This window comes from Coregonus clupeaformis, chromosome 12 (assembly GCF_020615455.1).
Source record: "Coregonus clupeaformis isolate EN_2021a chromosome 12, ASM2061545v1, whole genome shotgun sequence".
Taxonomy (NCBI): Eukaryota; Metazoa; Chordata; class Actinopteri; order Salmoniformes; family Salmonidae; genus Coregonus; species Coregonus clupeaformis.
The window spans coordinates 29905580-29933388 of record NC_059203.1 but is presented as its reverse complement, the minus strand read 5'-3'; the positions used below and the strand labels follow the sequence as shown (position 1 = coordinate 29933388).

The 27809-nt window shown below is 42.1% G+C and overlaps 3 protein-coding genes across 5 annotated transcripts; 2 read left to right on the top strand and 1 right to left on the bottom strand.

Annotated features, from left to right (window-relative positions):
* The first annotated feature begins 1987 nt into the window (after nucleotides 1-1987).
* LOC121578184 (translocator protein-like) lies at nucleotides 1988-13758 on the top strand. 2 transcript variants are annotated; one of them, XM_041892361.2, is made up of 4 exons: nucleotides 1988-2177; nucleotides 11094-11288; nucleotides 12310-12448; nucleotides 12693-13758. In XM_041892361.2, the coding sequence occupies exons 2-4, from the start codon at nucleotides 11113-11115 to the stop codon at nucleotides 12870-12872; spliced, it is 495 nt and encodes a 164-aa protein (XP_041748295.1). In that variant the 5' UTR covers nucleotides 1988-2177; nucleotides 11094-11112; the 3' UTR covers nucleotides 12873-13758. The 2 variants fall into 2 exon arrangements, with proteins under 2 accessions (XP_041748295.1, XP_041748294.1); XM_041892360.2 differs by having other exon boundaries at nucleotides 1992-2177; nucleotides 11111-11288.
* Nucleotides 13759-16236: 2478 nt separating this feature from the next.
* LOC121578182 (ubiquinol-cytochrome-c reductase complex assembly factor 2) lies at nucleotides 16237-23682 on the bottom strand. The gene is made up of 4 exons (XM_041892358.2): nucleotides 23355-23682; nucleotides 22830-22904; nucleotides 21174-21243; nucleotides 16237-16415 (listed from the first exon to the last, which is right to left on the bottom strand). Exons 1-4 carry the CDS (start codon nucleotides 23490-23492, stop codon nucleotides 16303-16305), a joined length of 396 nt encoding a protein of 131 aa, XP_041748292.1. The 5' UTR covers nucleotides 23493-23682; the 3' UTR covers nucleotides 16237-16302.
* Nucleotides 23683-23722: 40 nt separating this feature from the next.
* On the top strand, nucleotides 23723-24720 carry LOC121578183 (mitochondrial import receptor subunit TOM6 homolog). 2 transcript variants are annotated; one of them, XR_006002744.2, is made up of 3 exons: nucleotides 23723-23932; nucleotides 24284-24441; nucleotides 24556-24720. XR_006002744.2 is itself a non-coding variant. In XM_041892359.2 (3 exons), exons 1-2 carry the CDS (start codon nucleotides 23829-23831, stop codon nucleotides 24378-24380), a joined length of 201 nt encoding a protein of 66 aa, XP_041748293.1. In that variant the 5' UTR covers nucleotides 23733-23828; the 3' UTR covers nucleotides 24381-24400; nucleotides 24556-24720. The 2 variants fall into 2 exon arrangements, 1 of the variants encoding a protein (XP_041748293.1); XM_041892359.2 differs by having other exon boundaries at nucleotides 23733-23932; nucleotides 24284-24400.
* Nucleotides 24721-27809: the final 3089 nt, after the last annotated feature.

The window sequence follows — 27809 nt, the reverse complement described above, 5'->3', positions numbered from 1 at the left end:
ATGATCAGCTCGTAAAACATTTTCGGATACAAACTTGAAACCACTGATCATGACAATTCAGCCCACGGAATGCAATTCCTGAACAGCAGTTGTGAGTAGCCTGATTGTCGATTCCATAGTGTCCATTTTCCTTTGACCTGTGCTGTTTTTAGGATATGTTGTTTGTTAACATGTCAGCACATTTTTTATTTGATTGGGCGCCATTTAGGTTAGGCTATATGATTGGAGAAACCTGCATGATGTAAAACTTTTCCTTCTCATTACATTGTCATACATTTTATCTCCAGCCTGTAGGCTACAGAAAAGGCAACATACTCTTTCTACCATACGCTATATCTTCTACATGATTTATGTTAGATCATTTTTTGGACAGAATGTTGCTGGAGCGCCGCGGCATTGCGTTTCTCCAACAGCACCCTGGAGAGGCACGCTGGGAATGGACAATATAAATATTTTGCCTCCCTGCCTTTGACATAGTGGGCACTGCTTATCATAGGGCGGCATCAGTGCTCACCTAAAAAGCCCATATGCTACTGGTTGAGAGAAATTGTCATTATTTTTGTGCAGAATTATGTGAGGTTTTATGTGTTGTTGGAGGTGCGTCTTGGTCAGTTTAGCTCAGAAAATGCCGCCCTCGTCAATCTGCCACTATAGGTAGCTGCCTAATGAGCGGGCCGGCCTTGGGTAGGTGGAGCAAATCAGTCACTAACAAATCCATATAAATAATCTATGGATTTGAATAATCCATTAGAAGAATAGCCTAATGAAAAACACATGATTTATAGTTGTAATTGGAGGTTGCCTACTTTGTCTCACCACCAGGTGTACACTACTGGGCCATGCTGGTTTTTATAAGTCTAAAGTGAGGGTAATTTCACTGCCTTTCAACCTTCTATTCTACTATTTTCTATTATATTCCTATGATGTTCAATTCTATGTGATATTTAAGTACAATAAATGGAATAGAATAGGATAGAATATCTTTATATATATAAAACGAACACTCGCACTTGTCTTTTCTTACTAGCGAGGACTTTATTGAGGGAAAATATCCTTACTATGACTGTGATATGTGGTTTTCTCACCTAGCTATCTTAAGATGAATGCACTAACTATAAGTCGCTCTGGATAAGAGCGTATGCTAAATTACAAAAATTAATTTTTCATTATGGCTGAACAGAGCTTCCTTTTGGAAATGTTTTATTCTATTCGATTATATTGATTATATTCTAATGTCCTTGAATGTGACATATATAAGAGAAAATAGGAGAATAGAAAAGAAAGGAAGAGAAGATATTTTTCATTTTTTTTTTACTCTGGGAAACCTACATTTATTATATTTTATTCTATTGAACTTGAATATGACAAACATAATAGAGTATCATACTGTATATTTTCAGTAGGCCTACAGCTGAGCTGAGTTTCCTCTGGTAAAAAAAGGTTATTCTATTATTTTCTATTGTACCTGGATGTGATGTATGGAATATAATAGAATATAAATACAATAGAATATAATAACTGTATTTTCCCTAGAGAGAACTTCAGTTATGGCATTCGGATAAATAAAAAACACATAACAGCACAATTCACACGTGGCAAATAGCCTAGAAATACATTTACATTTGACATTTAAGTCATTTAGCAGACGCTCTTATCCAGAGCGACTTACAAATTGGTGCATTCAACTTAGGATAGCCAGTGGGACAACCACCCTTTTTTTTTTTTTTCAATGGGGGGTGGTGTAGAAGGATTACTGTTATACTATTCCAGGTATTCCTTAAAGAGGTAGGGTTTCAAGTGTCTCCGGAAGGTGGTCAGTGACTCCGCTGTCCTGGCGTTTTCTCCATTGTTTGTGTTTTTGTTCATGGTCCGAGGCCCATTCACATCTTCCAGTGTGGCTTTAAATAAGTGAAAGCATGCGCAGCCTCTACGCAGCATTGATTCTATACAACAGAACGACTGGGTTTTGTAACACTCTGGGCGTGTCCTTAACAAGAAGAACTAGGCCTATGCGATAAGAGAACCCGATCCTTGACGGAAGCATTTTATCTTGTTTTTTCAGAATGCTTTAGAAAAGGTGTTGTCTGGCCTCCACTCTGTTCATTTGCTCACCCTTCCCTGAACCGTAGCCTACAAGCTCCGTGTGACATCCTAAAACGATTGCACTCATCTAACAGGTAAGACTAGATACATTATTGCGATCGATTAACACAAGTTTGACAATGTTTCAATGTATCTTGTTAGTTGTTACAAAGTTGCAAATTCGCCCGTTCAATAATCATAAACGTGAAGAATAGAGATGGTATGGTTTGGTATTTGAATGTTTAACTTTATGTACTCTTCAGATGCATGAATGGGATATTTGTTAAGCCTTTATGTTACGTGTCATGTGTTAATTTAAAACTAAACTTTTTATAGCTTGACTGTTTATCAATTGACTGTTCAGTGAAAGTGTACTGGTTGGCTTTTGCCTACTACAACTTTGTTGACTTGCCAGGGGTGTATTCATTAGGGGCCTGTTGCACAAAACTAGGATAAGGGATTAAGCCAGGATATCTTGGTGATCCTGGCTCAATTGATCCGTAATCCGGTTGCACTAAAGATGGATAGGGGGCAGGAGGATATGTTATGGTATAAATTACCATGGAGATTTATTCTGTGGAGCTAGCCTGCTCCAGACCAGGCTAAATTCCAGGATCTATTTAATCTCATCCCTAATGTCAGTCAGCAGTCACCACAAATGGAAACCAATAGTTATTTCACTGCTCACTATACATTGTTATCACATATAACTAGACCCACTGTCATTATTTAAACGTTTGTGATCATTAATTTCAATGATTTTGGATAAAAAATGATTTTTAGATGATGTTGCTATCATTAGATAATTTACAGTTTCCCATAGACTATAAGGCTATATATAAAATGATAGAATATTAGGGCCACAGAGGGGAAAAAAAACACAAGTCATAATATTGTAACCAGTTGTTTTAAAGGAGGACAGTTGTTAAAATGACAGATGTGGGGCATTTCGTGAAATTGTACTTCAGTATGGTTTCATAAACAAAGACATGCTGATGTGCCAGAATATTAAGTATCACATTGTCATAAGTATCAAAACTGTAAAAACAATATGTAGCTTTTCTGCAGAAAGAACCAGCCTCATAAATGTATGACTTTATCCTTTTTCTTCAGTGTGGCCCTAGTACTCTGTCATATAAACAAATACACATTCCATATGAATATAAAAACACAATGTGTAACATTATGTTCCTTTATTGAATAAGGACAAAACAAAGCAGGTAAACCATCAGCTCCTTTCGAAACTGAAGTCACAGTGACTCTACAAGATGGAAAGCACAGAATCCAAGCATATTATACAAAATGATACATACACATTCAAAGGTCTGTATATAACACACCCTGCATGTCTGCACACTAAAATAAATGCAGGACAAATCCATACACATCAACTGAACAGACAAATGAATGGATGCAGTAGCCTCCCTGCAGCCTTGTATTACACACAGTATACCGCACAAACATCATAAGAGGCCAAATTCGTAAAAAAACGAACCCAAAAAAACACAAATTCCTCTGCCACCGCAGGACATATTTAACCAAAATTGAAAGCACACATACTAACTAAAATAATTCAACACATATTGGTCCCTCAGCAGCCGACCACTGTCGTCATCAGGGAAGATTGCCGGATTGTCCCAGTCCATGGCTGGTGGCACTCTGGGGGGCCCTCTCCTTCCTCAGGCAGGCCACATTGTGGAGGACAGCACAAGCCACAGTAATATCACATGCCCTAACAGGGCTGACCCTTAATTTGTGAAGGCAGTGAAAGCGTGCCTTCAGGAGGCCAAAGGTCATTTCAACTCTGGCCCTGGTCCTGGCATGGGCATGGTTGTAGGCCTGCTGTGCTTCCTGGGGGTCTGTGAAAGGTGTCAGGAGAAAAGGCTGGCAGCCATACCCCCTGTCTCCCAGCAACACACCAGAGAATTCACCTGTCAACACAAAATCTCATCATTACTACCTCATAAACACAGTGATATTCTTGACACAGCCATGATGGTTATAAATAGGGGTTGTGTGGCTTACCTTGTGATAGGCACTGATAGATTTCAGAGGCCCGAAAGATTCTGGAGTCATGGACTGAGCCAGGCCATTTTGCCACAACATTGCTGATCACACAGTCAGCATTGCAGACCATCTGAAATCATAAGATGAGGAATATTACACCAATCAATGCACATCACTGGCAATGCAGAGTGTTCGTCAATGGACAATATCAAAAAGTTATGTTCACCTGAACATTAATGCTGTGAAAGGATTTCCTATTCACAAAATCGGCCTCATGGGCACCTGAGGGGCTTTTATCCTTATGTGTGTGCAGTCCACTGCACCAATGACATTGGGGAAACCTGTCACACAAAGTAATGAGTATCCTACTATGTGTTAACAGTTGTCCTGTAATTTGTAGATCCTCTTACCTGCAATCCTATAGAACTCCTCTTTGATGTCACAGAGTCTTCTGTGGCCAGGGAAGGAGATGAAGACATCTGCTAATGCTTTGATAGCCAGACACACACTCCTTATTGTGCGGCAAATTGTGGCCTTGTTCAGCTGTTCTGCATCCCCCACTGAGTACAGGAAGGCTCCACTAGCAAAAAAGCGCAAGGCCACACAAACCATTTGCTCCACACTCAGTGCATGGCTCCGTGCAGTGCGGTGCTTAATCCTGGGACCCAGTAGTCTGCATAGATACCTGATGCCATCTGCAGAAAACCTGTATCTTTCATATAGATGGTCATCAGGGAAGGCCAGTGGGTCCAACCGGTCCCTGAAGACCCTTTCTCGCCTGAAGGCTCTCCTCAGCACAAGTGCTTCTTCATCCACCACATCTCGCACGAATGGGCATGCCATTGTCAGAGCAGAAAGGAACACACAATTTTGGGCCTTCATATAGGCTAGTGGCCACACCTGGTGCTGGGGGGTGGGCAAAAAGAGGGCGATGCCTTATAACGATGACTTGGTTGTACTGATTGCTGGGAAAATAAAAAAACCTTAGAAAGATGCCACCGTCCTGTGTGCTCACAATAAGAGCTCATATGTCATGGCTCACTTGACTTTACGAGAATATACCTAATTTTTATTTTGAGCTGTGTCATCTTCTTGGAGCTGGGGGAGGAAAGAAAAATAATGATTAATACATTTGTGTTACAGTTAGCATACAGTGTACATTGAAGGCATATCTCACCTCCCTCTCAAGTTTTTTTTATTTCAAGGTCCAGTTTCCTAATTGTCCTCTTTTTTTATTTCGGACTCCAGTGCAAGATTTTCCATCTTTTTCTTCTTGTACTGAATGTCTATGTCTGCCAGTTCTATTTGGCGCCGGAGGTGGTTGCCATACAACTTTCTGATAGCTTGTGAGCTCTGTGAACACAATACAATTAGCGCAGCTGGAATTTGGCAGGATGTGGTGTCCTTTTATTAATACGCACTATGTTGCCAGGCTGGTTTTCCCACTGTATAGCATCTGGGTCCTGTAAAAGAAATTAGATTTTTTGATTTTGATGAGGACTCCTCACCATTGTAGAGTAAATAGTACTTTCACAGTCTTAACATGATACCTCATGCCTTCTGGAATCCAGAGAGATGGTCTCCTCCTCATCATCGTCTCCATCATGTGCTGTTGCTGCTGCACTGGGGCCTTCACCCTATCACATTTAATCGGATTCATATTGAAGCTAGTAGACAAGACATGCCAGGCCTACAGTATGCCTTTGATGGAGTACTCACTGGATCAGCATCGTCTGGTGCTTGTGCTGGTGGCTCTAACAGGAACACAGTGCTGCCAGACACTGCAAGGCAATAGGTAAACCAAAGTCAGACAGTCCAAATTGATTCAATATGAATGTGGTTGTATCCCATGTAGAGATGGAAGGACATACCTTGAATGAAGCGGGTGGCATCTTGGGAGGAACCTATGCTCGTCTCTTTCCCCCCAGGGATCCCCTCTAAGACGGGCCTGCCTTTATTTAGCTCCAAGGCCATGTCCTCTGCTGGGGTAAGGTCAGCCTTTGGTGACCCACCACCCGTGCCTTGTCTGTGGGTATTCTTTTTCACTGCTAAAACAGTACAGACAATGTGTGAGCAGGCACCTTCTGGGTACAATATATGCTTGTGCTTTGTTAAATATTAGTCAGGGACCATACCATTCTGCAGAATGTTCTTGTATTTGATTTTGACCTGCTGCCATGTCCGTTTTGCCCCGTTCATGTTTAATCTACACACACACACATTTAATGGAGTCACACTGCAAAAAATTACTTGGTATTTTTGTCTTGTTTTCAGTAAAAATATCAAAAAATTTATCATAGCTTTATACAGTGTGATGGAGTTACTTTACACAATTTCACTCATATCTGCAGTGCATTTCAATTAAAAATTTAACCGTTTCATAATTACAGTACAACTGCATTTTTGGAGATGTGAATTAAATATTTGAATTGTAATTGTGATGTTTCAGCGGAGCGGTGAGTGTATAATTGTGCACTACTTACGCATTCAGGCGGTCTGCAATACTTTGCCACGCTTTTTCTCTTTGCTTTATCACTGTGGCGGTGTTGCCTTTCTTCTTAATTATATCGTTTACCTCCTCGTATGCCTCCATGAGGATTTGTGCTTCCGACGGGGAAAAGTACGCGGCTCTAGTTGCCATGGTAAATCAGTTAATCTGTGATCTGTGGCGGGGTCTATTTGAGTGAGCCGTGAGCGCGCACCTATCCAGGATTGGTTTCACCTGGCTTAATGAATCCGTGTCTGCTCATCCTGGCTTGGTCTTTGTGCAACCAATTAAGCCTGGACGCACATGTTTTGGCTTCATTGAGCTCAGCTGAGTCATTTATCCCGGATGTCTTAATTCTACTTTTGTGCAACAGGCCCCAGGCCTACGTCTTGCAACAGAAACCGTTTACCATTTAAGAACCAAAAGGAAGCAAACAGAGCAAACAGAACGAAACGGGGAGTACCTGAATTTGTCCAATAGAAACTCTCATTTTCGTTGCAAAACGTTTTCCGTTTGGAGTAAACGGTTTCGTAACAGACAAAACGTTTTGCAAGAGAGAAGTGCGCTCGGGTCATTCATGTGAGCTGATAGTTTCATAATTTAGGTCCTGAAAGGGAAATGGGCCTAACAACACCTGTGCCAATATATCCTCCAAACACTGGCTTCGAGGGCAACGCCATGCCATACCCTGTGGACGGCGCTTGATTGGAGCCAATTTCCTCCTACAACAGGACAATGACCCAAAGCACAGCTCCAAACTATGCAATAACTATTTAGGGAAGAAGCAGTCAGCTGGTATTCTGTCTATAATGGAGTGGCCAGCACAGTCACCAGATCTCAACCCTATTGAGCTGTTGTGGGAGCAGCTTGACCGTATGGTATGTAAGAAATGCCCATCAAGCCAATCCAACTTGTGGGAGGTGCTTCAGGAAGCATGGGGTGAAATTTCTTCAGATTACCTAGAATGACAAATGTCTGCAAGGCTGTAATTGCTGCAAATGGAGGATTCTTTGACAAAAGCAACGTTTTTGAAGGACACAATTATTTATATTAAAAATCATTATTTCTAACCTTGTCAATGACTACATTTCCTTTGCATTTTGCTGTATTTCCTATTCAAACTAATTTCATGTATGTTTTCATGGAAAACAAGGAAATGTCTAAGTGACCCCAAACTTTTGAACGGTAGTGTAGGTAGAGTGAAAGTGCTGCTGTGAACCGCATCACAAGAGACATGCCAAACGGGAGATGTATACATCATTGATGCAATTTCAAACTTTGAGTTGCTTTGTGTATCACCAAATTTGCTTGAGATGATTTTACTGCAACACTGTTCACTGCATCCAAGTTTCTTGACATATAGGCGTTTCAAAGAGCTGTCAGTAAAGGCAAGCTCATGAATATTACATTAAAAAATATATTTTAGTAATTTAGCAGACGCTCTTATCCAGAGCGACTTACAGTTAGTGAGTGCATACATTTTCATACTGGCCCCCCGTGGGAAACGAACCCACAACCCTGGCGTTGCAAGCTCCATGCTCTACTTTTTACCAACTGAGCTATAAGCTCCCTGCCCACTCAGCCTGTCTTTTCAAACTTCCTGGTAGTAAGCCATGAGAGAATACGTTTTAGTCACTCAAAAGGCTATTTGTCAATAATTAAAGAGCAGCAGTAAAATAAAATAACAGTAGGGAGGATATATACAGGGGGTACAGGTACAGAGTCAATGTGCGGGGGCACCAGTTAGTCGAGGTAATTGAGGTAATATGTACATGTGGGTAGAGTTAAAGTGACTGCATAAATAATAAACAGAGTAGCAGCAGCGTAAAAGACGGGCTGGGTGAAGACAATGCAAATAGTCCGGGTAGCCATGATTAGCTGTTCAGGAGTTCACTATCTGTAAATACACTGTATCAGCCAGACCAACTGTAATGTCTTCACCCAGCTCTCCTACAAAATATGAAGAATATATTGGTCTTGTGTGTCAGTGGATTCATCTGTTATTATGGAGATGCTTTGTTGTTTTTTTACCAGACTGCACCTCCATTCTTTACATGTGTTAATGAATGCGTGCATTTTCGGATATTGGCACTTACAAAAGCCATATCCTCAGCATTTACGTTTTTACATGTATTTCTATAGCGAATGGAAATAGCTACTTTGTTCGTAAATAGGTTACATTTTCGGACATAAAAAATGACTGTTATTCCCAAATGATGTTGACAAGACAATGAATAAGTACAATATTTATGTTGATATGGCCTTCAGATAAAACAATTATCTGAAGTCAATCCACATGGTTGGTAATTTATTTTTGACTAATTGGATAATTACATTAGATCAGGGGTGTCAAACATATGGCAGGGGAATGAACTCAATATACTTGAAAATGACTAAAACCAAATCGAAACTGTACAAATAAGACCTATATTCATACAGTTTCTTGACTGTCCAGCTCGCTAATAATCTCGATGGATACACATAAGGAAATACAACAACATTTCAGTGCAGCGCTCGAATGCCGCATCAGGGGCAAAATTTTGACACCCCTGCGTAAGATCAGGGATTCCCAAACTTTTTCACTCGGGTTGGGGCCCTTCCAGCATTGGGGAACATCCCGCGCCCCCCCCTGCACGTGCCACGTCTATTTCTATGGGCACAAGCACTGTTGACACAAACTGTTCACACCCCTCTTTTTTGCAGGTTTAAAGCTTATTTCCAGCAATTCTACACATTTTGTCATGGGGTGCAAAGAACATTTTGCAGTTTTAAAGCTAATTTAAAAAAAAAATGTATTTGAGTGGCAAAGAAAATTACAGCAACATCTAAATACAAAAACTTTAGCTAACATGGGCTAGTTTATCTGGACATTTCTGACAAGTTATAAATAGCTCTCTAAGGTATGCAATGACTAACATGACAAGAGGAACTGATGCTCTACCCAATTTCAAAATTGCACCTTGTGGGAGCGGGGGACCTGCCGACCACGCGCCCCACAGTTTGGGAAACACTGATTTAGATGATCATGGTATGCACACGTGACAATTAATTCACGTGGTGTGAGAAGGCGCTATATCGGCCTCTTGAGGTCGGATGATCGAAATGCGGGGTAGAAAAAAAACTAACAAAATGCCTGGCCCTAGTCATAGGCCCACATTAACTAGTTTCCAGGAAAGTTTGTAGTTTATAAATTATACATGCAGGCTATAAGCAATTATTCAATCTTGTTAATTTATAATGCCATTTAAAGTTCAGCTGTTTGGTAGGTTAATGGCATTGTAGGCTAATTCTGAAAGGGACATTTCAAAAAATGTATCCAGCACCACCCCAACATCAACATACTTTTGGCCATGTAGTGTACAGTGGACACCCCTTCAAATTAGTTGATTCGGCTAGTTCAGCCACACCTGTTGCTGACAAGTGTACAAAATCGAGCACAAAGCCATGCAATCTCCATAGACAAACATTGGCAGTAGAAGAGCCCGTACTGAAGAGCTCAGTGTCTTTCAACGTGGCATCGTCAAAGGATGCCACCTTTCCAACAAGTCAGTTCGTCAAATTTGTGCCCTGTTAGAGCTGCCCTGGTCAACTGTAAGTGCTGTTATTGTGAAGTGGAAACGTCCATGGTTTCCATGGCCAAGCAGCCGCACACAAGCCTAAGATCACCATGCGCAATGCCAAGCGTCAGCTGGAGTGTTGTAAAGCTCGCCGCCATTGGACTCTGGAGCAGTGGAAACGCGTTCTCTAAAGTGATGATAGTTCTCCTGAGTGGCGCAGTGGTCTAAGGCACTGCATCGCAGTGCTAACTGTGCCACTAGAGATCCTGGTTCGAATCCTTAGGGATGAATTAGAATGCCGACTGCGAGCAAGGCCTGATCGCCCAACATCAGTGCCCGACCTCACTAATGCTCTTGTGGCTGAATGGAAGCAAGTCCCTGCAGCAATGTTCCAACATCTAGTGGAAAGCCTTCCCAGAAGAGTGGAGGCTGTTATAGCAACAAAGGGGGGACCAAATCCATATTAATGCCCATGATTTTGGAATGAGATGTTAGACGAGCAGGTGTCCACATACTTTTGGTGTGTGTGAAAATGGCGCGTTTCTATATTTTATAGTAAAAGAAAGTTTCCCTTGAAGTTGCAATAATAGGCACATCAAATTATAGCCTACTTTTGCAAGTGTAAAACATTTTACAGAATAATAATGAACAGGTTTAACCAGTATATAATTAAGCAATAATGCCCGAGGGGGTGTGGTATATGGCTAATATGCAGAAGCTAAGGGCTGTTCATAAGCACTGAGTGCCTGGATACAGCCCTTAGCCGTGGTATATTGGCCATATAACCGAAACCCCAGAGGTGCCTTATTGCTATTATAAACTGGTTACCAATGTAATTAGAGCAGTAAAAATAAATGTTTTGTCATACCCGTGGTATACGGTCTGCTATACCACGGCTGTCAGCCAATCAGCATTCAGGGCTCGAACCTCCCAATTTATAATGAACTAATCATTAACAGCTCCCTCGCTTCTCCAGACATGTCGTGGCTGCCTATGCTTGGCCTGACTGCCCTGCCTCATCTAGGAGGGCTCTATGGAGGTTACATCACACGCAAGCAGGTGAAGACTTGGTACCCCACTCTCAACAAGCCGTCATGGCGGCCACCCAATGCTGCGTTCCCTATAGTGTGGACCACCCTCTACACAGGCATGGGGTGAGTGTCAGACAGCATACTTTGCCAGGTTGAATACATACTCTGCCAGGTTGAAAACAATCACCTAAGCCCCTTCCGTGTTTTCAGATTGTAATTGCTGTAAGGCAACCAATATGATACTGTAAAGCGACACGATCTATACTGAACAAAAATATAAACGCAACATTTAACGATTTTACTGAGTTACAGTTCATATAAGGAAATCAGTCAATTGAAATAAATTCATTAGGCCCTAATCTATGGATTTCACATGATTGGACAAGGGCGCACCCACTGGGGAGCCAGGCCCAGCCAAACATAATTAGTTTTTCCCCACAAAAGGGCTTTATTACAGACAGAAATACTCCTCAGTTTCATCAGCTGTCCAGGTGGCTGGTCTCAGGAGGTCCTGGGCTGGCGTGGTAACATGTGGTCTGCGGTTGTGAGGCTGGTTGAATGTACTGCCAAATTCTCTAAAACGATGTTGGAGGTGGCTTATGGTAGAGAAATGAACATTCAATTCTCTGGCAACAGCTCTGGTGGACATTCCTGCAGTCAGCATGCCAATTGCACGCTCATTCAAAACTTGAGACATCTGTGGCATTGTGTTGTGTGACAACTGCACATTTTAGAGTGGCCTTTTATTGTCCCCAGCAGAAGGTGCACCTGTGTAATGATCATGCTGTTTAATCAGCTTCTTGATATGCCACACCTGTCAGGTGGATGGATTATCTTGATATGGAGAAATGCTCACTAACAGGGATGTAAACAAATTGGGGCACTAAATTAGAGAAATAAGCTTTTTGTGCGTATGGAACATTTCTGGGATATTTTATTTCAGCTCATGAAACATGGGACCAACACTTTACAGGTTGCGTTTATATTTTTGTTCAGTATAGATTCTACATAATGTATTTTGTTTCCCAACTGAATGTGGTGGAAATCTGATCCACACACTTCATTCAAAAAAACATTTTCCCATTAAATGGATCACGAAATTTGGAACTGACTTGCATCTTATTTTTGACGATCACCCTGCTAGGTATGGCTCCTACTTGGTGTGGAAGGAGTGTGGGGGATTCACTAAGGATGCTGTGGCACCTTTGGGACTCTACGGGTTGCAGCTGTCTCTCAACTGGGCCTGGACTCCCATCTTCTTTGGCGCACACAAGTTGAAAATGGTGAGCTCTCAGATAATGCAACAGTTGTGGGCTGGTCATAAGGACTCATGGCTTCAGGTTTTGGGATAATGGGGAGTTGGTGCATAAAAACAAAAAAAGATCAGTACACTCAATGAGAATTTCTCTGAATATTATTTTTGCCAATAGGTGATCCGTAGACACATTCCATTGTAAAAACCACCTCCATTCTGCTACAGTGAGTGTGACATGACACATGAGCCATTTTGTGTTGTCTCTCCCCCAGGCACTCATAGAGATAGTGATACTGACTGGTGCTGTTGGAGCCACCATGGCATCCTGGTATCCGGTCAATCACACTGCCAGCCTGCTCCTGACACCCTACCTGGCATGGCTATGCCTGGCCACCTCCCTCAACTACTGCATCTGGAGAGATAACCCGGATGACGATGGAAAGGAGGAGTAGGCAACACTGTATGCACCGTACTTGGTTTCTCCCAGGTTCTGAAAGGTCTTCATTCCTGTTGAAGTAATCATGTCAGTTGATATTCACACCAAAATGTGGTCTTACTGGTTGCAGTTATATTTAATAATTGTATGAGGAGATTTTTTGCACTAAACCACATTTTCAAAATGGCTATACTATGTAGTTGGGCATGCAATTGTATGAGGCAACAACACTCAACATCAGTAATGTGATCTTAATTCATTACATTACAAAAAAACGTAAAATATTATTGATAATAAAACAGTTGTTTTGAAGTTGCTATAATACCCCCAAAACATCTACCATTATTCCTTTACAGTTATGTTATCAAAACCTATTTCATATTGCATAGCCTTTGTATTGACAGCTCCATGGTCTAAACAATTGACCATGGAGCTGTCAATACCATGGTCATTTTCATGCTACTGTGTTTTATTTGAGTATTATTATTATTAGTATTTTTTACATAAAGGTTTCTCCCATAACCTAATCTCCAATGAAGAAATTGGTGCTTGGCTTCTGCAAGATTTCAGAAAACTTCACTCTTAAATGTAGTCCAATATTTATTGAAGCTTACCATGCATGGCTTTGCAGAGAACTGATTTATTGTGCCAACTCAGTCTTACTACAAGGAAAGTACATGCCAGCAAAGCCTGAAGTATATCATATTTGATTTACAATTGCCAATGTTAGAAATATACATTGTTTTGTCCTGAAGATGGATTCTTGAATTTATGGGAAGTCAGCTATACCCCAAACACTGCTTATATTGCTTTTTATGATTGACCTTCTGCTACGTACATACAGTATCTCTTTGCACTGGTTTGTTTACTTTGCTTTCTTCCAATAAACCTATTTCCATAAACCCATGTCTGTTTGTTTGTAATATGCACTACTTGTAACTACAATATCACCTTAAACTCAACCTAGACTTTAATATACACAATGCTAGGGAATTTGAGCAACATTTGTTTTATGGAAGATTGCCTGCTCCATGTAAAAGGCTGTGTTTGAATAGCATTGAAAGGCCCAGAGCAGTCTGATTTTCCTGTGTTTTATTTATATACACTGCTCAAAAAAATAAAGGGAACACTAAAATAACACATCCTAGATCTGAATGAATGAAATAATCTTTTTCTTTACATAGTTGAATGTGCTGACAACAAAATCACACACAAATTATCAATGGAAATCAAATTTATCAACCCATGGAGGTCTGGATTTGGAGTCACCCTCAAAATTAAAGTGGAAAACCACACTACAGGCTGATCCAACTTTTATGTAATGTCCTTAAAACAAGTCAAAATGAGGCTCAGTAGTGTGTGTGGCCTCCACGTGCCTGTATGACCTCCCTACAACGCCTGGGCATGCTCCTGATGAGGTGGCGGATGGTCTCCTGAGGGATCTCCTCCCAGACCTGGACTAAAGCATCTGCCAACTCCTGGACAGTCTGTGGTGCAACGTGGCGTTGGTGGATGGAGCGAGACATGATGTCCCAGATGTGCTCAATTGGATTCAGGTCTGGGGAACGGGCGGGCCAGTCCATAGCATCAATGCCTTCCTCTTGCAGAAACTGCTGACACACTCCAGCATATGGTCTCACAAGGGGTCTGAGGATCTCATCTCGGTACCTAATGGCAGTCAGGCTACCTCTGGCGAGCACATGGAGGGCTGTGCGGCCACCCAAAGAAATGCCACCCCACACCATGACTGACCCACCGCCAAACCGGTCATGCTGGAGGATGTTGCAGGCAGCAGAACGTTCTCCACGGCGTCTCCAGACTCTGTCACGTCTGCTCAGTGTAAACCTGCTTTCATCTGTGAAGAGCACAGGGCGCCAGTGGCGAATTTGCCAATCTTGGTGTTCTCTGGCAAATGCCAAACGTCCTGCACGGTGTTGGGCTGTAAGCACAACCCCCACCTGTGGACGTCGGGCCCTCATACCACCCTCATGGAGTCTGTTCTGACCGTTTGAGCAGACACATGCACATTTATGGCCTGCTGGAGGTCATTTTGCAGGGCTCTGGCAGTGCTCCTCCTGCTCCTCCTTGCACAAAGGCGGAGGTAGCAGTCCTGCTGCTGGGTTGTTGCCCTCCTACGGCCTCCTCCACGTCTCCTGATGTACTGGCCTGTCTCCTGGTAGCGCCTCCATGCTCTGGACACTACGCTGACAGACACAGCAAACCTTCTTGCCACAGCTCGCATTGATGTGCCATCCTGGATGAGCTGCACTACCTGAGCCACTTGTGTGGGTTGTAGACTCTGTCTCATGCTACCACTAGAGTGAAAGCACCGCCAGCATTCAAAAGTGACCAAAACATCAGCCAGGAAGCATAGGAACTGAGAAGTGGTCTGTGGTCACCACCTGCAAAACCAGTCCTTTATTGGGGGTGTCTTGCTAATTGCCTATAATTTCCACCTGTTGTCTATTCCATTTGCACAACAGCATGTGAAATTTATTGTCAATCAGTGTTGCTTCCTAAGTGGACAGTTTGATTTCACAGAAGTGTGATTGACTTGGAGTTACATTGTGTTGTTTAAGTGTTCCCTTTATTTTTTTGAGCAGTATATATATATATATATATATATATATACCCACACAGAGGTTGGAATAATACTGTGAATTTGTTAAAATGATGATGCCCTTTTAGTGCAAGATCTGTTTGAAAAGACCGCCTGAAATTTCAGCCTGTTTTGGTGGGATGGAGTTTTGGAATGCCTGGTGACATCACCAGGTGGTAAATTAGGTAATAGACCAATAAGAAAGAGTTCCAAACCACTCTGCCAATAACAGATTTCCCCTCCCCACTCAGACCACTCCGACAGTCCTAGGAAAATTATTGCTTGAGAAATTGCTCTTTGACCATTTTAATTGAAAACCATCACAGTTCTTACCCAGAAATGATTTGATATTGAAATAAACAGCTACATTGGACCTTTTTAAAGGGGCAATCAGTTGCTACATCCATTTTTTGACTTATAAATTGATATGTACCCATTGATTCTTGAAGAATATAACTTATAAATGTCTCATGAGTTTAGTTAAACTGTCGTACCCCATCAGAACCCAAAATGTAAGCTCGTCTTACTACAATTTTTGTAAACAAACACTATATAGCCTCAAAACAAGGTTAACTATAAGTTTGATATAATGAATGGTCAGTCCTTACATCCATAGCTGTCTATAAATGTGAGAGTAGTTAGTTCTCCAGCCCCATCCCTCACCTTTTTACCGGAACAGGGGAGTCCGCTTTATTGTTTCTACTGCTGATTGCCACTTTCTATGCGCCGTCATTTATTCTGTATGTTACAATGGCCCTGCTAAAATGACAAGACAACCAAATAAATAAGAATAACGTTTTATTTCTAAAGTGGCTGAAGGGGAAAGAAAACATATACAGGAGAAGTGCTACTTGTTCTCAGGAGCCTTCTCAGGGGTGATATCTTCTGGTTTGGGGGAGAATCGCTCTGTGAGAGTTTTCCACAAGCCCTTCTTCTCCTCATCCATCTGCTGCATGTTACCTGTGAGGTGGAAGAGACGAGTGGTTAGAGAGACATCAGAACCAACCATGCATGTTTTGAACAACACCCTGTGGAATTCCTTTAGCTTCTCTGAACATGTTGGTATCCTCAGTCCACTAGATGGTGGTATGTGGCAGGTAGCTTAGTGGTTAAGAGCGTTGTGCCAGTAACCGAAAGGTTGCTGGTTCTAATCCCCAAGCTGACTAGGTGAAAAATCTGCCGATGTGCCCTTGAGCAAGGCACTTAACCCTAATTGCTCATGTAAGTCGCTCTGGATAAGAGCGTCTGCTAAATGACTCAAATGTAAATGTAATTAACACTTCAGGTGTGTCTAAAACTGACAGAAGCAGACATGAAACGTTAATACACTATATATTCAGTACCAGTCAAAAGCTTGGACACACCTACTCATTCAAGGGTTTTTCTTTATTCTTTATAATAGTGAAGACATCGAAACTAGTAACCAAAAAAGTGTTAACCAAATCAAAATATATTTTATATTTGAGATTCTTCAAACAGCCACCCTTTGCCTTGATGACAGCTTTGCACACTTTTGGCATTCTCTCAACCAGTTTCACATGGTATGCTTTCCAACAGTCTTGAAGGAGTTCCCACATCTGCTGAGCACTTGTGGCTGCTTTTCCTTCACTCTGCGGTCCAACTCATCCCAAACCATCTCAATTGGGTTGAGGTCTGGGGATTGTGGAGGCCAGGTCATCTGCTGCAGCCCTCCATCACTCTCCTTCTTGGTCAAATAGCCCTTACACAGCCTGGAGGTGCGTTGGGTCATAGTCCTGTTGAAAAACAAATGATAGTCCCACTAAGCCCAAACCAGATGGGATGGCGTATCGTTGCAGAATGCTGTGGTAGCCATGCTGGTTACGTGTGCCATGAATTCTAAATAAATCAGACAGTGTCACCAGCAAAGCACCCCCACACCATAACACCTCCTCCTTCTTGCTTTACGGTGGGAACTACACATGCAGAGATCATCCGTTCACCCACACCACGTCCCACAAAGACACGGCGGTTTGAACCAACAATCCTTTGGACTCCAGCCCAAAGGACACATTTCCACCAGTCTAATGTCCATTGCTCATGTTTCTTGGCCCAAGCAGGTCACTTCTTCTTATTGGTGTCCTTTAGTAGTGTTTTTTTTGCAGCAATTCGACCATGAAGGTCCGCTGTAGCTCAGTTGGTAGAGCATGGCGCTTGCAACGCCAGGGTTGTGGGTTCGTTTCCCACGGGGGGCCAGTATGAAAATGTATGCGCTCACTAACTGTAAGTTGCTCTGGATAAGAGCGTCTGCTAAATGACTAAAATGTTAATGATTCACAGTCCCCTCGGAACAGTTGATGTTGACATGCGTCTGTTACTTGAACTCTGTGAAGCATTTATTTGGGCTGCAATTTCTGAGGCTGATAACTCTAATGAACTTATCATCTGCAGCAGAGGTAACTCTGGGTCTTCCATTCCTGTGGCAGTCCTCATGAGAGCCAGTTTCATCATAGCGCTTGATGGTTTTTGCGACTGCACTTGAAGAAACTTTCAAAGTTCTTGACATTTTCCGTATTGACTGACCTTCATGTCTTAAAGTAATGATGGATTGTTGTTTCTTATTTGAGCTGTTCTTGCCATAATATGGACTTGGTCTTTTACCAAATAGGGCTATCTTCTGTATACCCCACTTCCTACCTTGTCACAACACAACTGATTGATTGGCTCAAACGCATTAAGAAGGAAAGAAATTCCACAAATTAACTTTTAAGAAGGCACACCTGTTAATGGAAATGCATTCCAGGTGACTACCTCATGAAGCTGGTTGAGAGAATGCCAAGAGTGTGCAACGCTGTCATCAAGGCAAAGGGTGGCTATTTAAAATATATTTTGATTTGTTTAACACTTCTTTGGTTACTACATGATTCCATATGTGTTATTTCATAGTTTTGATGTCTTCACTATTATTCTACAATGTAGAAAATAGTAAAAATAAAGAACCCCTGGAATGAGTAGATGTGTCCAACCTTTTGACTGGTACTGATATATATATATATACACAAAAGTATGTGGACACACCTTCAAATTAGTGGATTCAGCTATTGCTGACAGGTGTATAAAATTGAGCACACCGCCATGCAATCTCCATAGACAAACATTGGCAGTAGAATGGCTTTACTGAAGAGCTCAGTGACTTTCAACGTGGCACCATCATAGGATGCCACCTTTCCAACAAGTCAATTCGTCAAATTTCTGCCCTGCTAGACCTGCCCTGGTCAACTGTAAGTGCTGTTATTGTGAAGTGGAAATGTCTAGGAGCAACAACGGCTCAGCTGCAAAGTGGTAGGCCACACAAGCTCACAGAACGGGACCACCGAGTGCTGAAGAGTGTAGTGCATAAAAATCATCTGTCCTTGGTTGCAACACTCACTACCGAGTTCCAAACTGCCTCTGGAAGCAACGTCAGCACAAGAACTGTTCGTCGGGAGCTTCAGGAAATGGGTTTCCATGGCCGAGCAGCCGCACACAAGCCTAAGATCACCACGCGCAATGCCAAGTGTCATCTGGAGTGGTGTAAAGCTTGCCACCATTGGACTCTGTAGCACTGGAAACGCGTTCTCTGGAGTGATGAATCACGCTTCACCATCTGGCAGTCCGACGAACTAATCTGGGTTTAGCGGATGCCAGGAGAACGCTACATGCCTCAATGCATAGTGCCAACTGTAAACTTTGGTGGAGGAGGAATAACGGTCTGGGGCTGTTTTTCATTGTTTGGGCTAGGCCCCTTAGTTCCAGTGAAGGGAAATCTTAATGCTACAGCATACAATTACATTCTAGACGACTCTGTGCTTCCAACGTTGTGGCAACAGTTTGGAGAAGGCCCTTTCCTGTTCCAGCATGACAATGCCCCCGTGCACAAAGCGAGGTCCATAAAGAAATGGTTTATCAAGATCGCTGTGGAAGAACTTGACTGGCCTGCACAGAGCCCTGACCTCAACCCCATCGAACACCTTTGGGATGAATTGGAACACCGACTGCGAGCCAGGCCTAATCGCCCAACATCAGTACCCGACCTCACTAATGCAAGTCCCCGCAGCAATGTTCCAATATCTAGTGGAAAGTCTTCCCAGAAGAGTGGAGGCTGTTATAACAGCAAAGTGGGGATCAATTAATGCCCATGATTTTTGAATGAGATGTTCGACGAGCATGTGTCCACATACTTTTGGTCATGTAGTAGAAGATCTGGTATTATTGAAGAGAAATAGGGAAGTGTGTATGTCCTGAAATGTAGTAGCATTTTGACATGAGTTGGCTAATTTATTGCAACAAAACTAGACCTATTATGTTATATTCATTTAGCTCAGCGATGGGCAACTGTGATGGGGGCGGGGGCCACAAAATCTGAACTCATCATGAGGGGCCACAGGGTCTGCATATCCATACCCACACATGCAGTCAGAGCTGGCCCTAGCCTTTTGGGGGCCCTAAGTAACATTTTGTTGGGGGCCCCCCACTTTGCGAACAAAACACTTTAGCGGCCCCCCTCTTCACAGTGGGGGGGGATATATTTTTTTTTACATTTTATAGTTCATTTCCTGCAATTCTACACATTTTGCCATGGGGCTGAGAATTTGTCTGCTGTTTTGAATATGATATCTAAGTGAGAGTGACTAACAAAATTAATTTGACCATGATTACTACAACTTTAGATAGCTGGCTAGACTAACTTACCAATCTTTAAAATGTTCGCTGACATGGGCTAATTGAGTGATAGTCATAAACCACGTTTCCATCCACAGTTTTTATGAGAGTAAAGTCATATCGTATAAAAAATAAATAAAAATCATGACAGAAGCGATGGAAACAGGAAGTTTCGGTACAATTTCATAAAATGCCGATAGATCATTTGTTCGTTCCACACGGTGGGATTTTTTTGTGTAGGTAAAATTAATTAAGCGAGAAATGGCGGTGGAAAAGCCTTCATGCTCAAGTATTGATATAATAACCATCATATAGAAGTAAACTTGGTGTGTGGTCCTCCCACTACAACTTGGGAAACGATGTAGTTTATTAGGATACAGATTAAATAACTTATGATGAACTTCACAGGGTGATCTTGATGCTTTTTTCCAACAAATATCGAGGGTCTGATTCTGGTGACATGATAATCTATGCTTGACTGCCGTTTGAAAAATTAAAATATTATTGCTCATCCATAATAACAGAGCATACGTGCCATGACCAGAATAGGCACATTTGCTATTTAACGCAACAGTTTGTGACAAAACTATCGGAGTTGAAAATGCGATGGACGCACATTGAACTTTAGATTTGCATTTGGTACATGATAATTTAAGCGAAAAAGTACATTTTGTGTGCATAACATCATCACGCACTGATTTTTATCCGCAATAAGTCAATTTGGTGGAAACACCACTGGTGGGAAAATTCACATATTTTCTTTATGCAGATTTTAGAATATTCGCATGAAAATCTGTCGCCAATTGGATGGAAACTTAGCGAGTGACTGACATAAGAGAAACTGCTGACGCACAACCAAATTTCAAAATTGCATATTATATATTCTACTATTCTAAGAGACCCTGACTGAGTTTCAAATATATATATATAAATTATTATTTTTGGGGGGGGTGAATTGATCTGCAGGCCTACAAAAGCACAGGCCACCAGTTGCCCATCCCTAATGTATCTGCATGCATAAATAATGAATGTGATGTACTTGGGACAATGTGTCCATACCTGTTGCTAATAGCATTCTACATTCTTCCACTGTGACACTTGTAAAACTGGTGTCTCTTGTGCGGGGGAACTGTGAACAGATATTACAGGAGTTAGAGGCAACGATAACCCTCATTGACACATAAATGCATCAATTGGCTTTCTCCAAGATTTTTCATAGCTGCTGCAACAAGCAAATGCACGGGTAATGAACAGACATCGCTCTGTGTATGGTCCTGGCAGTGGACTAGCTCTCGAAAACCATTCTCCATATGTAAAACCATTCTCCATTACATTCGCCCACATTTGGCTCTGTTAAACTACAATTCCGACGCTCTGTTTAATGTTTAGAAACATATGCTGATATGCCCCTTTTCCTTCATGTCAGCAAGAAATAATCTTTCAAATAAAAAAAAGATACTCTAGCTGTTTTGCACAGATCCATACACATTGTGTGCCTCCAGTTGACAAACTACACTTCCTACCCAGTTAGCTTACACACAGGTGTTCGGAGCACACTAGATAGCTAATTAGCACTGGTGGTGGCCTATGTCTACCATCTGTCTTCTGTAAACAAGCGCTGTAACATGGAGATATTGCTGTGTGGGAACACTAACTCTAACCCTATAAAAGGTGTGTAGTGATTTTTTTTTTCTTCACTGATATGAAAGATAGCCGCAGTAAGTAGGGGTGCTGAGGGTGCAGCATCACCCCCTGAAAAATCATAATAAAAAAATATATATATATATACAATAATAAAGTAGTGCACTGGGCCTTTACTAGTATTAGCGGACCAATATAAACGTCTGTAGTACGGGACAACTTTTTTTTTCAGCATCTCCACTTTGGCAAAAAAGTTAGTTGTATATAACAGTATCTTGCAGGATTCAATAGTTGGAATTGTAAGTGTTGTTGCCCTGTCCCTTTCTCTGCGATTGTCATTCTAATGGAATCCAGAAAGAACAAAACCCTGTCCTCAAACATTTACATCAAAAGGTGCAAAGTTATGGGCAAAGACACAAAACATCCACATCAAATTAAATATTTTTGTTGATCAAATAAAATGGAAAACAACCACTTTTTGTGCAGTATTAATTGACCATCCTTACAAACCACTTAATGTAAATTACTGTATTGTACATAGGTTGGTCATCTAGGTTTATACCTATAGACTTGCTATCACCATGAAGAAAAACAATGCACAATGCACAATACAGTAATTGAGTACATTGAGACATCAAGCGGTTTGTGGCTCAGTTGGTAGAGCATGGCGCTTGCAATGCTAGGGTTGTGGGTTCGATTCCCTGTACGAAAAAGTATGAAAATGTATGCGCTCACTACTGTAAGTTGCTCTGGATAAGAGTGTCTACTAATATGGAAAAGGAATGAATAGACCATTTCAGTTCACATAGAAATAAGTTGCATTTGCAAAGAATTTCAAGAAACTGGAAAATATATCAAGCAAGTACTTGTATATTTGTCAAGTATTATCAGATTAACGGTTTTGTAAATAATTATCAGACTGAAGTTACAATTACCGGTAAACACATGTAGTTTATTTTCTTTTAATGTGCGCTGAGCCTTTACTAGTCCTGTATAAGTACACCGATATAGACTTCTTCAGCGCGTGCAAATGTTGTTATTTTTTGGGTGGATACAGTATAAGTGAATACTTACTCTTTCTTTGTATACATTAGTGTTGATTCGGGCCAAGCTTTCATATATTTGATCACACTTCTCTGGATCTGAGAGCTGTCAAGAAAGATCAGACCAGGTCATAGGGCGTCCATACAATATAATCTAGAAACTATCCACATACAGATACTGTTATATGGGAAAACAACTTTTTAGATTTAGGGGCTAAATCTGTAAAATGTCCTGCTGTCAGTGCAATTTCTAAATAAGTGTTTTTGCAAAGGAATAATTCATTGTTTCAAAATACGTCTAAAACCATCAAGTTGATCATAGGTTAGGCTACATTTCCTCCTCAGTCCCATTCCTCAATTTACCAAATAGTAGCGGCGGTAGGGTTTTGAAATTACATATTGTGCTTTTAATTTTCTGTGCTGCTGCCCTCACTGCATGTTTGTTTTGCATGCAACTGCAAGGTCGATATGGACGGGTACCCCATCATCCTAGCTAAAGATAGCTAGCCACATTGGTTGAAGTTCTCGTGCGACATAGTAAATGGATTAGCTCTACCTGTGTGTTTTCACCTTCACGAAAGGCATGGGCTACTCTCTGCCGTAGAAACGTTCCTAAATCACGGCTTTTCTTTGATTCGTCCCGTGGCCATTCTTCGCAGAGTTTCAAGAACCGACGGTACCGTGTTGCAGACATTTTCTGTTATGCAACGCTAAAAACCACACTAATAGAAAAATATATGAATGTGCAACCTGAGTATGGCCGCTATCGGCGACCTTATTTTTTTTAACCTAGTGTTAACGCTATCTGGAATCCTTGGGATGTCCGTACCCTAACATCTACCCTAAACCTAATGTACCCTTCCCTAACCTTTACCATTTGAAATGTAAACTTCAATGTGGTAGGGACGTCCCAAAGATCCCGGATAGCATAGACCCTGCTGTCTTTACGTAATGGTGTTACATGTAAATTCTTCCCCAAATTGGAAAAACTATCATTTAGCATCAAGGCAAGCACTCACACATTTTTAAAATGAGCGGAGCTGGGAAAAAGGCTATCGGGGCACCGTCTGGTGGTGTCGTGGAATGGATCAGTACCGCATGTCGATTTGCTACAGATAGAAATGATTTCAGAAGGTATGGGCCATATGTCTAAACATTCCTATTTCATATGCAACGTGTTTCACATATCATGTTAGCTAGCTAGCCAACTAGCTAGCTCCTTTGCCAAACATGCGCATGCTTTGCCCTTGGATATACCGGTATCAACAGCCCTGAGCTAATTGCTCAGCAGTCCCTTGCTAGCATAACATTATCTGGAAATGATTAGGGTTTTGTGATTAAAAACAAATCACGCCCCCACAACTCAACTGTCATTGAGGCAACGTGTAACTCAATGAATGAATATCTCCAGTGGTTTATTCATAACGATCCTATAATTGTTGTGTATATAATATGAATTCGTTGCTAATTGATCTGTTTCTGTAGGAACCTGATGGTCAACCTGGGCCTCTTTGCAGCTGGAGTTTGGGTTGCCAGGAATCTCTCAGATTTTGACCTGATGTCCCCTCAACCAATCACCTAGTGCAAGAACTGGATGGGCAGGCCAGTAACCTCTCCTCAGAATTCATGTTTGATTACTTTTGGTATTACTGTGTAAATTACCTGTATTCTTTCTGTAAAATTTGTAATATTGGTTGTTGCCAGTTGAATGTGGAATAAACAGAAATATAAATATATCTAAAATATTTTATTTTCAGGTGTCTCGGACCAAAATGTCAATCACAAGGGACAAGATCTTGGGCTTGTTCGACAGTGCAGGCGACTGCAGACTGATCTGCAAAGGACCTTGCATCATAAATAACTACTTGTTATATTATTTGTAGGTCTTGTTAACTTAACGCAATAAATAACCAGGTAAATAAGTGCTTTGACATTCTTTGCATCATAAAAGTGCTATAGAATTTTTTTTTTTTTTTGTCCCACCTCTATTTAACCAGGTAAGCCAGTTGAGAAGCCAGTTGAGAACAAGTTCTCATTTACAACTGCGACCTGGCCAAGATAAAGCAAAGCAGTATAAAGCAATTTAAACTGGGCTTGAAATTCTTCAAGAATGAAAGAGTCAGGGCATGCCCACTCGACCATGGGCAAGCAAAGCCTGTGTGCCATGCTCCAGTTGCCGGTGTCAACTAATGATGTATATAAACCCTGGATTGCTGATGCTAAGTATTGACCAATGAGAGGCTTGGTCGGCTATATTGGCACTCCCAGAAGAAGCAGTCCTCCATAGGAATGAATGGAATTCTACAGTATTTCAATTAAATGTTTCATGGACAAAATTACATGTATTGTAAGTATTTTGTTGTAGTATGGAGATAAAATAATGACATACTTTACATGCTTGTACACTTATGTCATTATTTTACCTCCATACAGTGGGGACAGTAACTTTCAAAAAATTATACTTTAAGGAAAATGTCTTTATATATTTTTTTGCTCACATATCATTTAAAAGGATGCATTAAGGTGTCTGTAATATAATACATGTGGAAAAAACAAATGTAGACATGAATAATTGCATTTCTATAGCTTCCAAAATATTTTTTACAATGGTGGGTGGTGCCAAGATGGAGGAACGGTGGCTTCAAAACAGGCAGTCATCTAGTGTATATACACTGCTCAAAAAAATAAAGGGAACACTTAAACAACACAATGTAACTCCAAGTCAATCACACTTCTGTGAAATCAAACTGTCCACTTAGGAAGCAACACTGATTGACAATACATTTCACATGCTGTTGTGCAAATGGAATAGACAACAGGTGGAAATTATAGGCAATTAGCAAGACACCCCCAATAAAGGACTGGTTTTGCAGGTGGTGACCGCAGACCACTTCTCAGTTCCTATGCTTCCTGGCTGATGTTTTGGTCACTTTTGAATGCTGGCGGTGCTTTCACTCTAGTGGTAGCATGAGACGGAGTCTACAACCCACACAAGTGGCTCAGGTAGTGCAGCTCATCCAGGATGGCACATCAATGCGAGCTGTGGCAAGAAGGTTTGCTGTGTCTGTCAGTGTAGTGTCCAGAGCATGGAGGCGCTACCAGGAGACAGGCCAGTACATCAGGAGACGTGGAGGAGGCCGTAGGAGGGCAACAACCCAGCAGCAGGACTGCTACCTCTGCCTTTGTGCAAGGAGGAGCAGGAGGAGCACTGCCAGAGCCCTGCAAAATGACCTCCAGCAGGCCTCAAATGTGCATGTGTCTGTTCAAACGGTCAGAAACACACTCCATGAGGGTGGTATGAGGGCCCGACGTCCACAGGTGGGGGTTATGCTTACAGCCCAACACCGTGCAGGTCGTTTGGCATTTGCCAGAGAACACCAAGATTGGCAAATTCGCCACTGGCGCCCTGTGCTCTTCACAGATGAAAGCAGGTTCACACTGAGCACGTGACAGACGTGACAGAGTCTGGAGACGCCGTGGAGAACGTTCTGCTGCCTGCAACATCCTCCAGCGTGACCGGTTTGGCGGTGGGTCAGTCATGGTGTGGGGTGGCATTTCTTTGGGGGGCCGCACAGCCCTCCATGTGCTCGCCAGAGGTAGCCTGACTGCCCTTAGGTACCGAGATTAGATCCTCCGACCCCTTGTGAGACCATATGCTGGTGCGGTTGGCCCTGGGTTCCTCCTAATGCAAGACAATCATCCATCCACCAACGCCACGTTGCACCACAGACTGTCCAGGAGTTGGCGGATGCTTTAGTCCAGGTCTGGGAGGAGATCCCTCAGGAGACCATCCGCCACCTCATCAGGAGCATGCCCAGGCGTTGTAGGGAGGTCATACAGGCACGTGGAGGCCACACACACTACTGAGCCTCATTTTGACTTGTTTTAAGGACATTACATCAAAGTTGGATCAGCCTGTAGTGTGGTTTTCCACTTTAATTTTGAGGGTGACTCCAAATCCAGACCTCCATGGGTTGATACATTTGATTTCCATTGATAGTTTTTGTGTGATTTTGTTGTCAGCACATTCAACTATGTAAAGAAAAAAGTATTTAATAAGATTATTTCATTCATTCAGATCTAGGATGTGTTATTTTAGTGTTCCCTTTATTTTTTTGAGCAGTGTATAAATTAGCTGGGCGCAGGGAAGTCAAGTCCTTGATCCGGGCAAAAGGGCTTGATATTTGGCAAAGGTCAATTTATTTGGTTATTCCAAAATTCATTACATGTTAAAATTTCAAATTACATTTAGTTAAACTTCAAAATAATAAACAATTGAAACAATAAATAGTCAATCCAACTTAAGTTAATGAAATAAACGAAAAAACAAATGCATTCAATCAAATAACCTTTAACAATTATCAGTCCCTCAATTTGTTAGTCAGTCAGTCAGTCATGGGTGGTCGACGGTGTCTTTGTGTTGGGGAAGGGGTGGGGTCTGAGCTGGCAGTTGCTGGATGAAGGTGGCAGTTGTGGTTGGTCGATGCTGTGTCCAGGGTTGGTGCTGGTGTTGGGGCTAGGACCGGAAAAACCTGGGTTGTTGTTGGGGCCGGGTTGGAAATCGTGCTGGTACCAGGACTGGAAAACCAGGGGTTGGTGCTGGGCCTGGGAGAAATAGGAACCAGGAACCGGGAAACCAGGGGTTGAAACTGGGACTGGTTCTGGGTCGGGATCTGTAGAGGGGAGTAAAGACAACCTGAGGAGCAAGCAGACACACAAGGGAGCCCTAGACCCAAAGGTCAATGGTGGTACTTCCCTGTGGCCTGCTTGATCCAGGTGAAGGTGTAATCTTTGGTTCCTCCTCCGCGCCTCATCTGGTGCTGGGATTTTTGCTGGATACCGGGATCTGGATTTGTGCTGGGACTGGTGCTGGATCTGCAGAGGGGAGGAAGGACAACCTGAGGAGCAAGCAGACACAAGGGAGCCCTAAACCGGGAGGTCAATTGTGGCCTGTGGTCCTCTCGCTCCGGGGGAAGGTCTGGTGTTTGGTCCCTCCTCCGCGCCTCGTCTG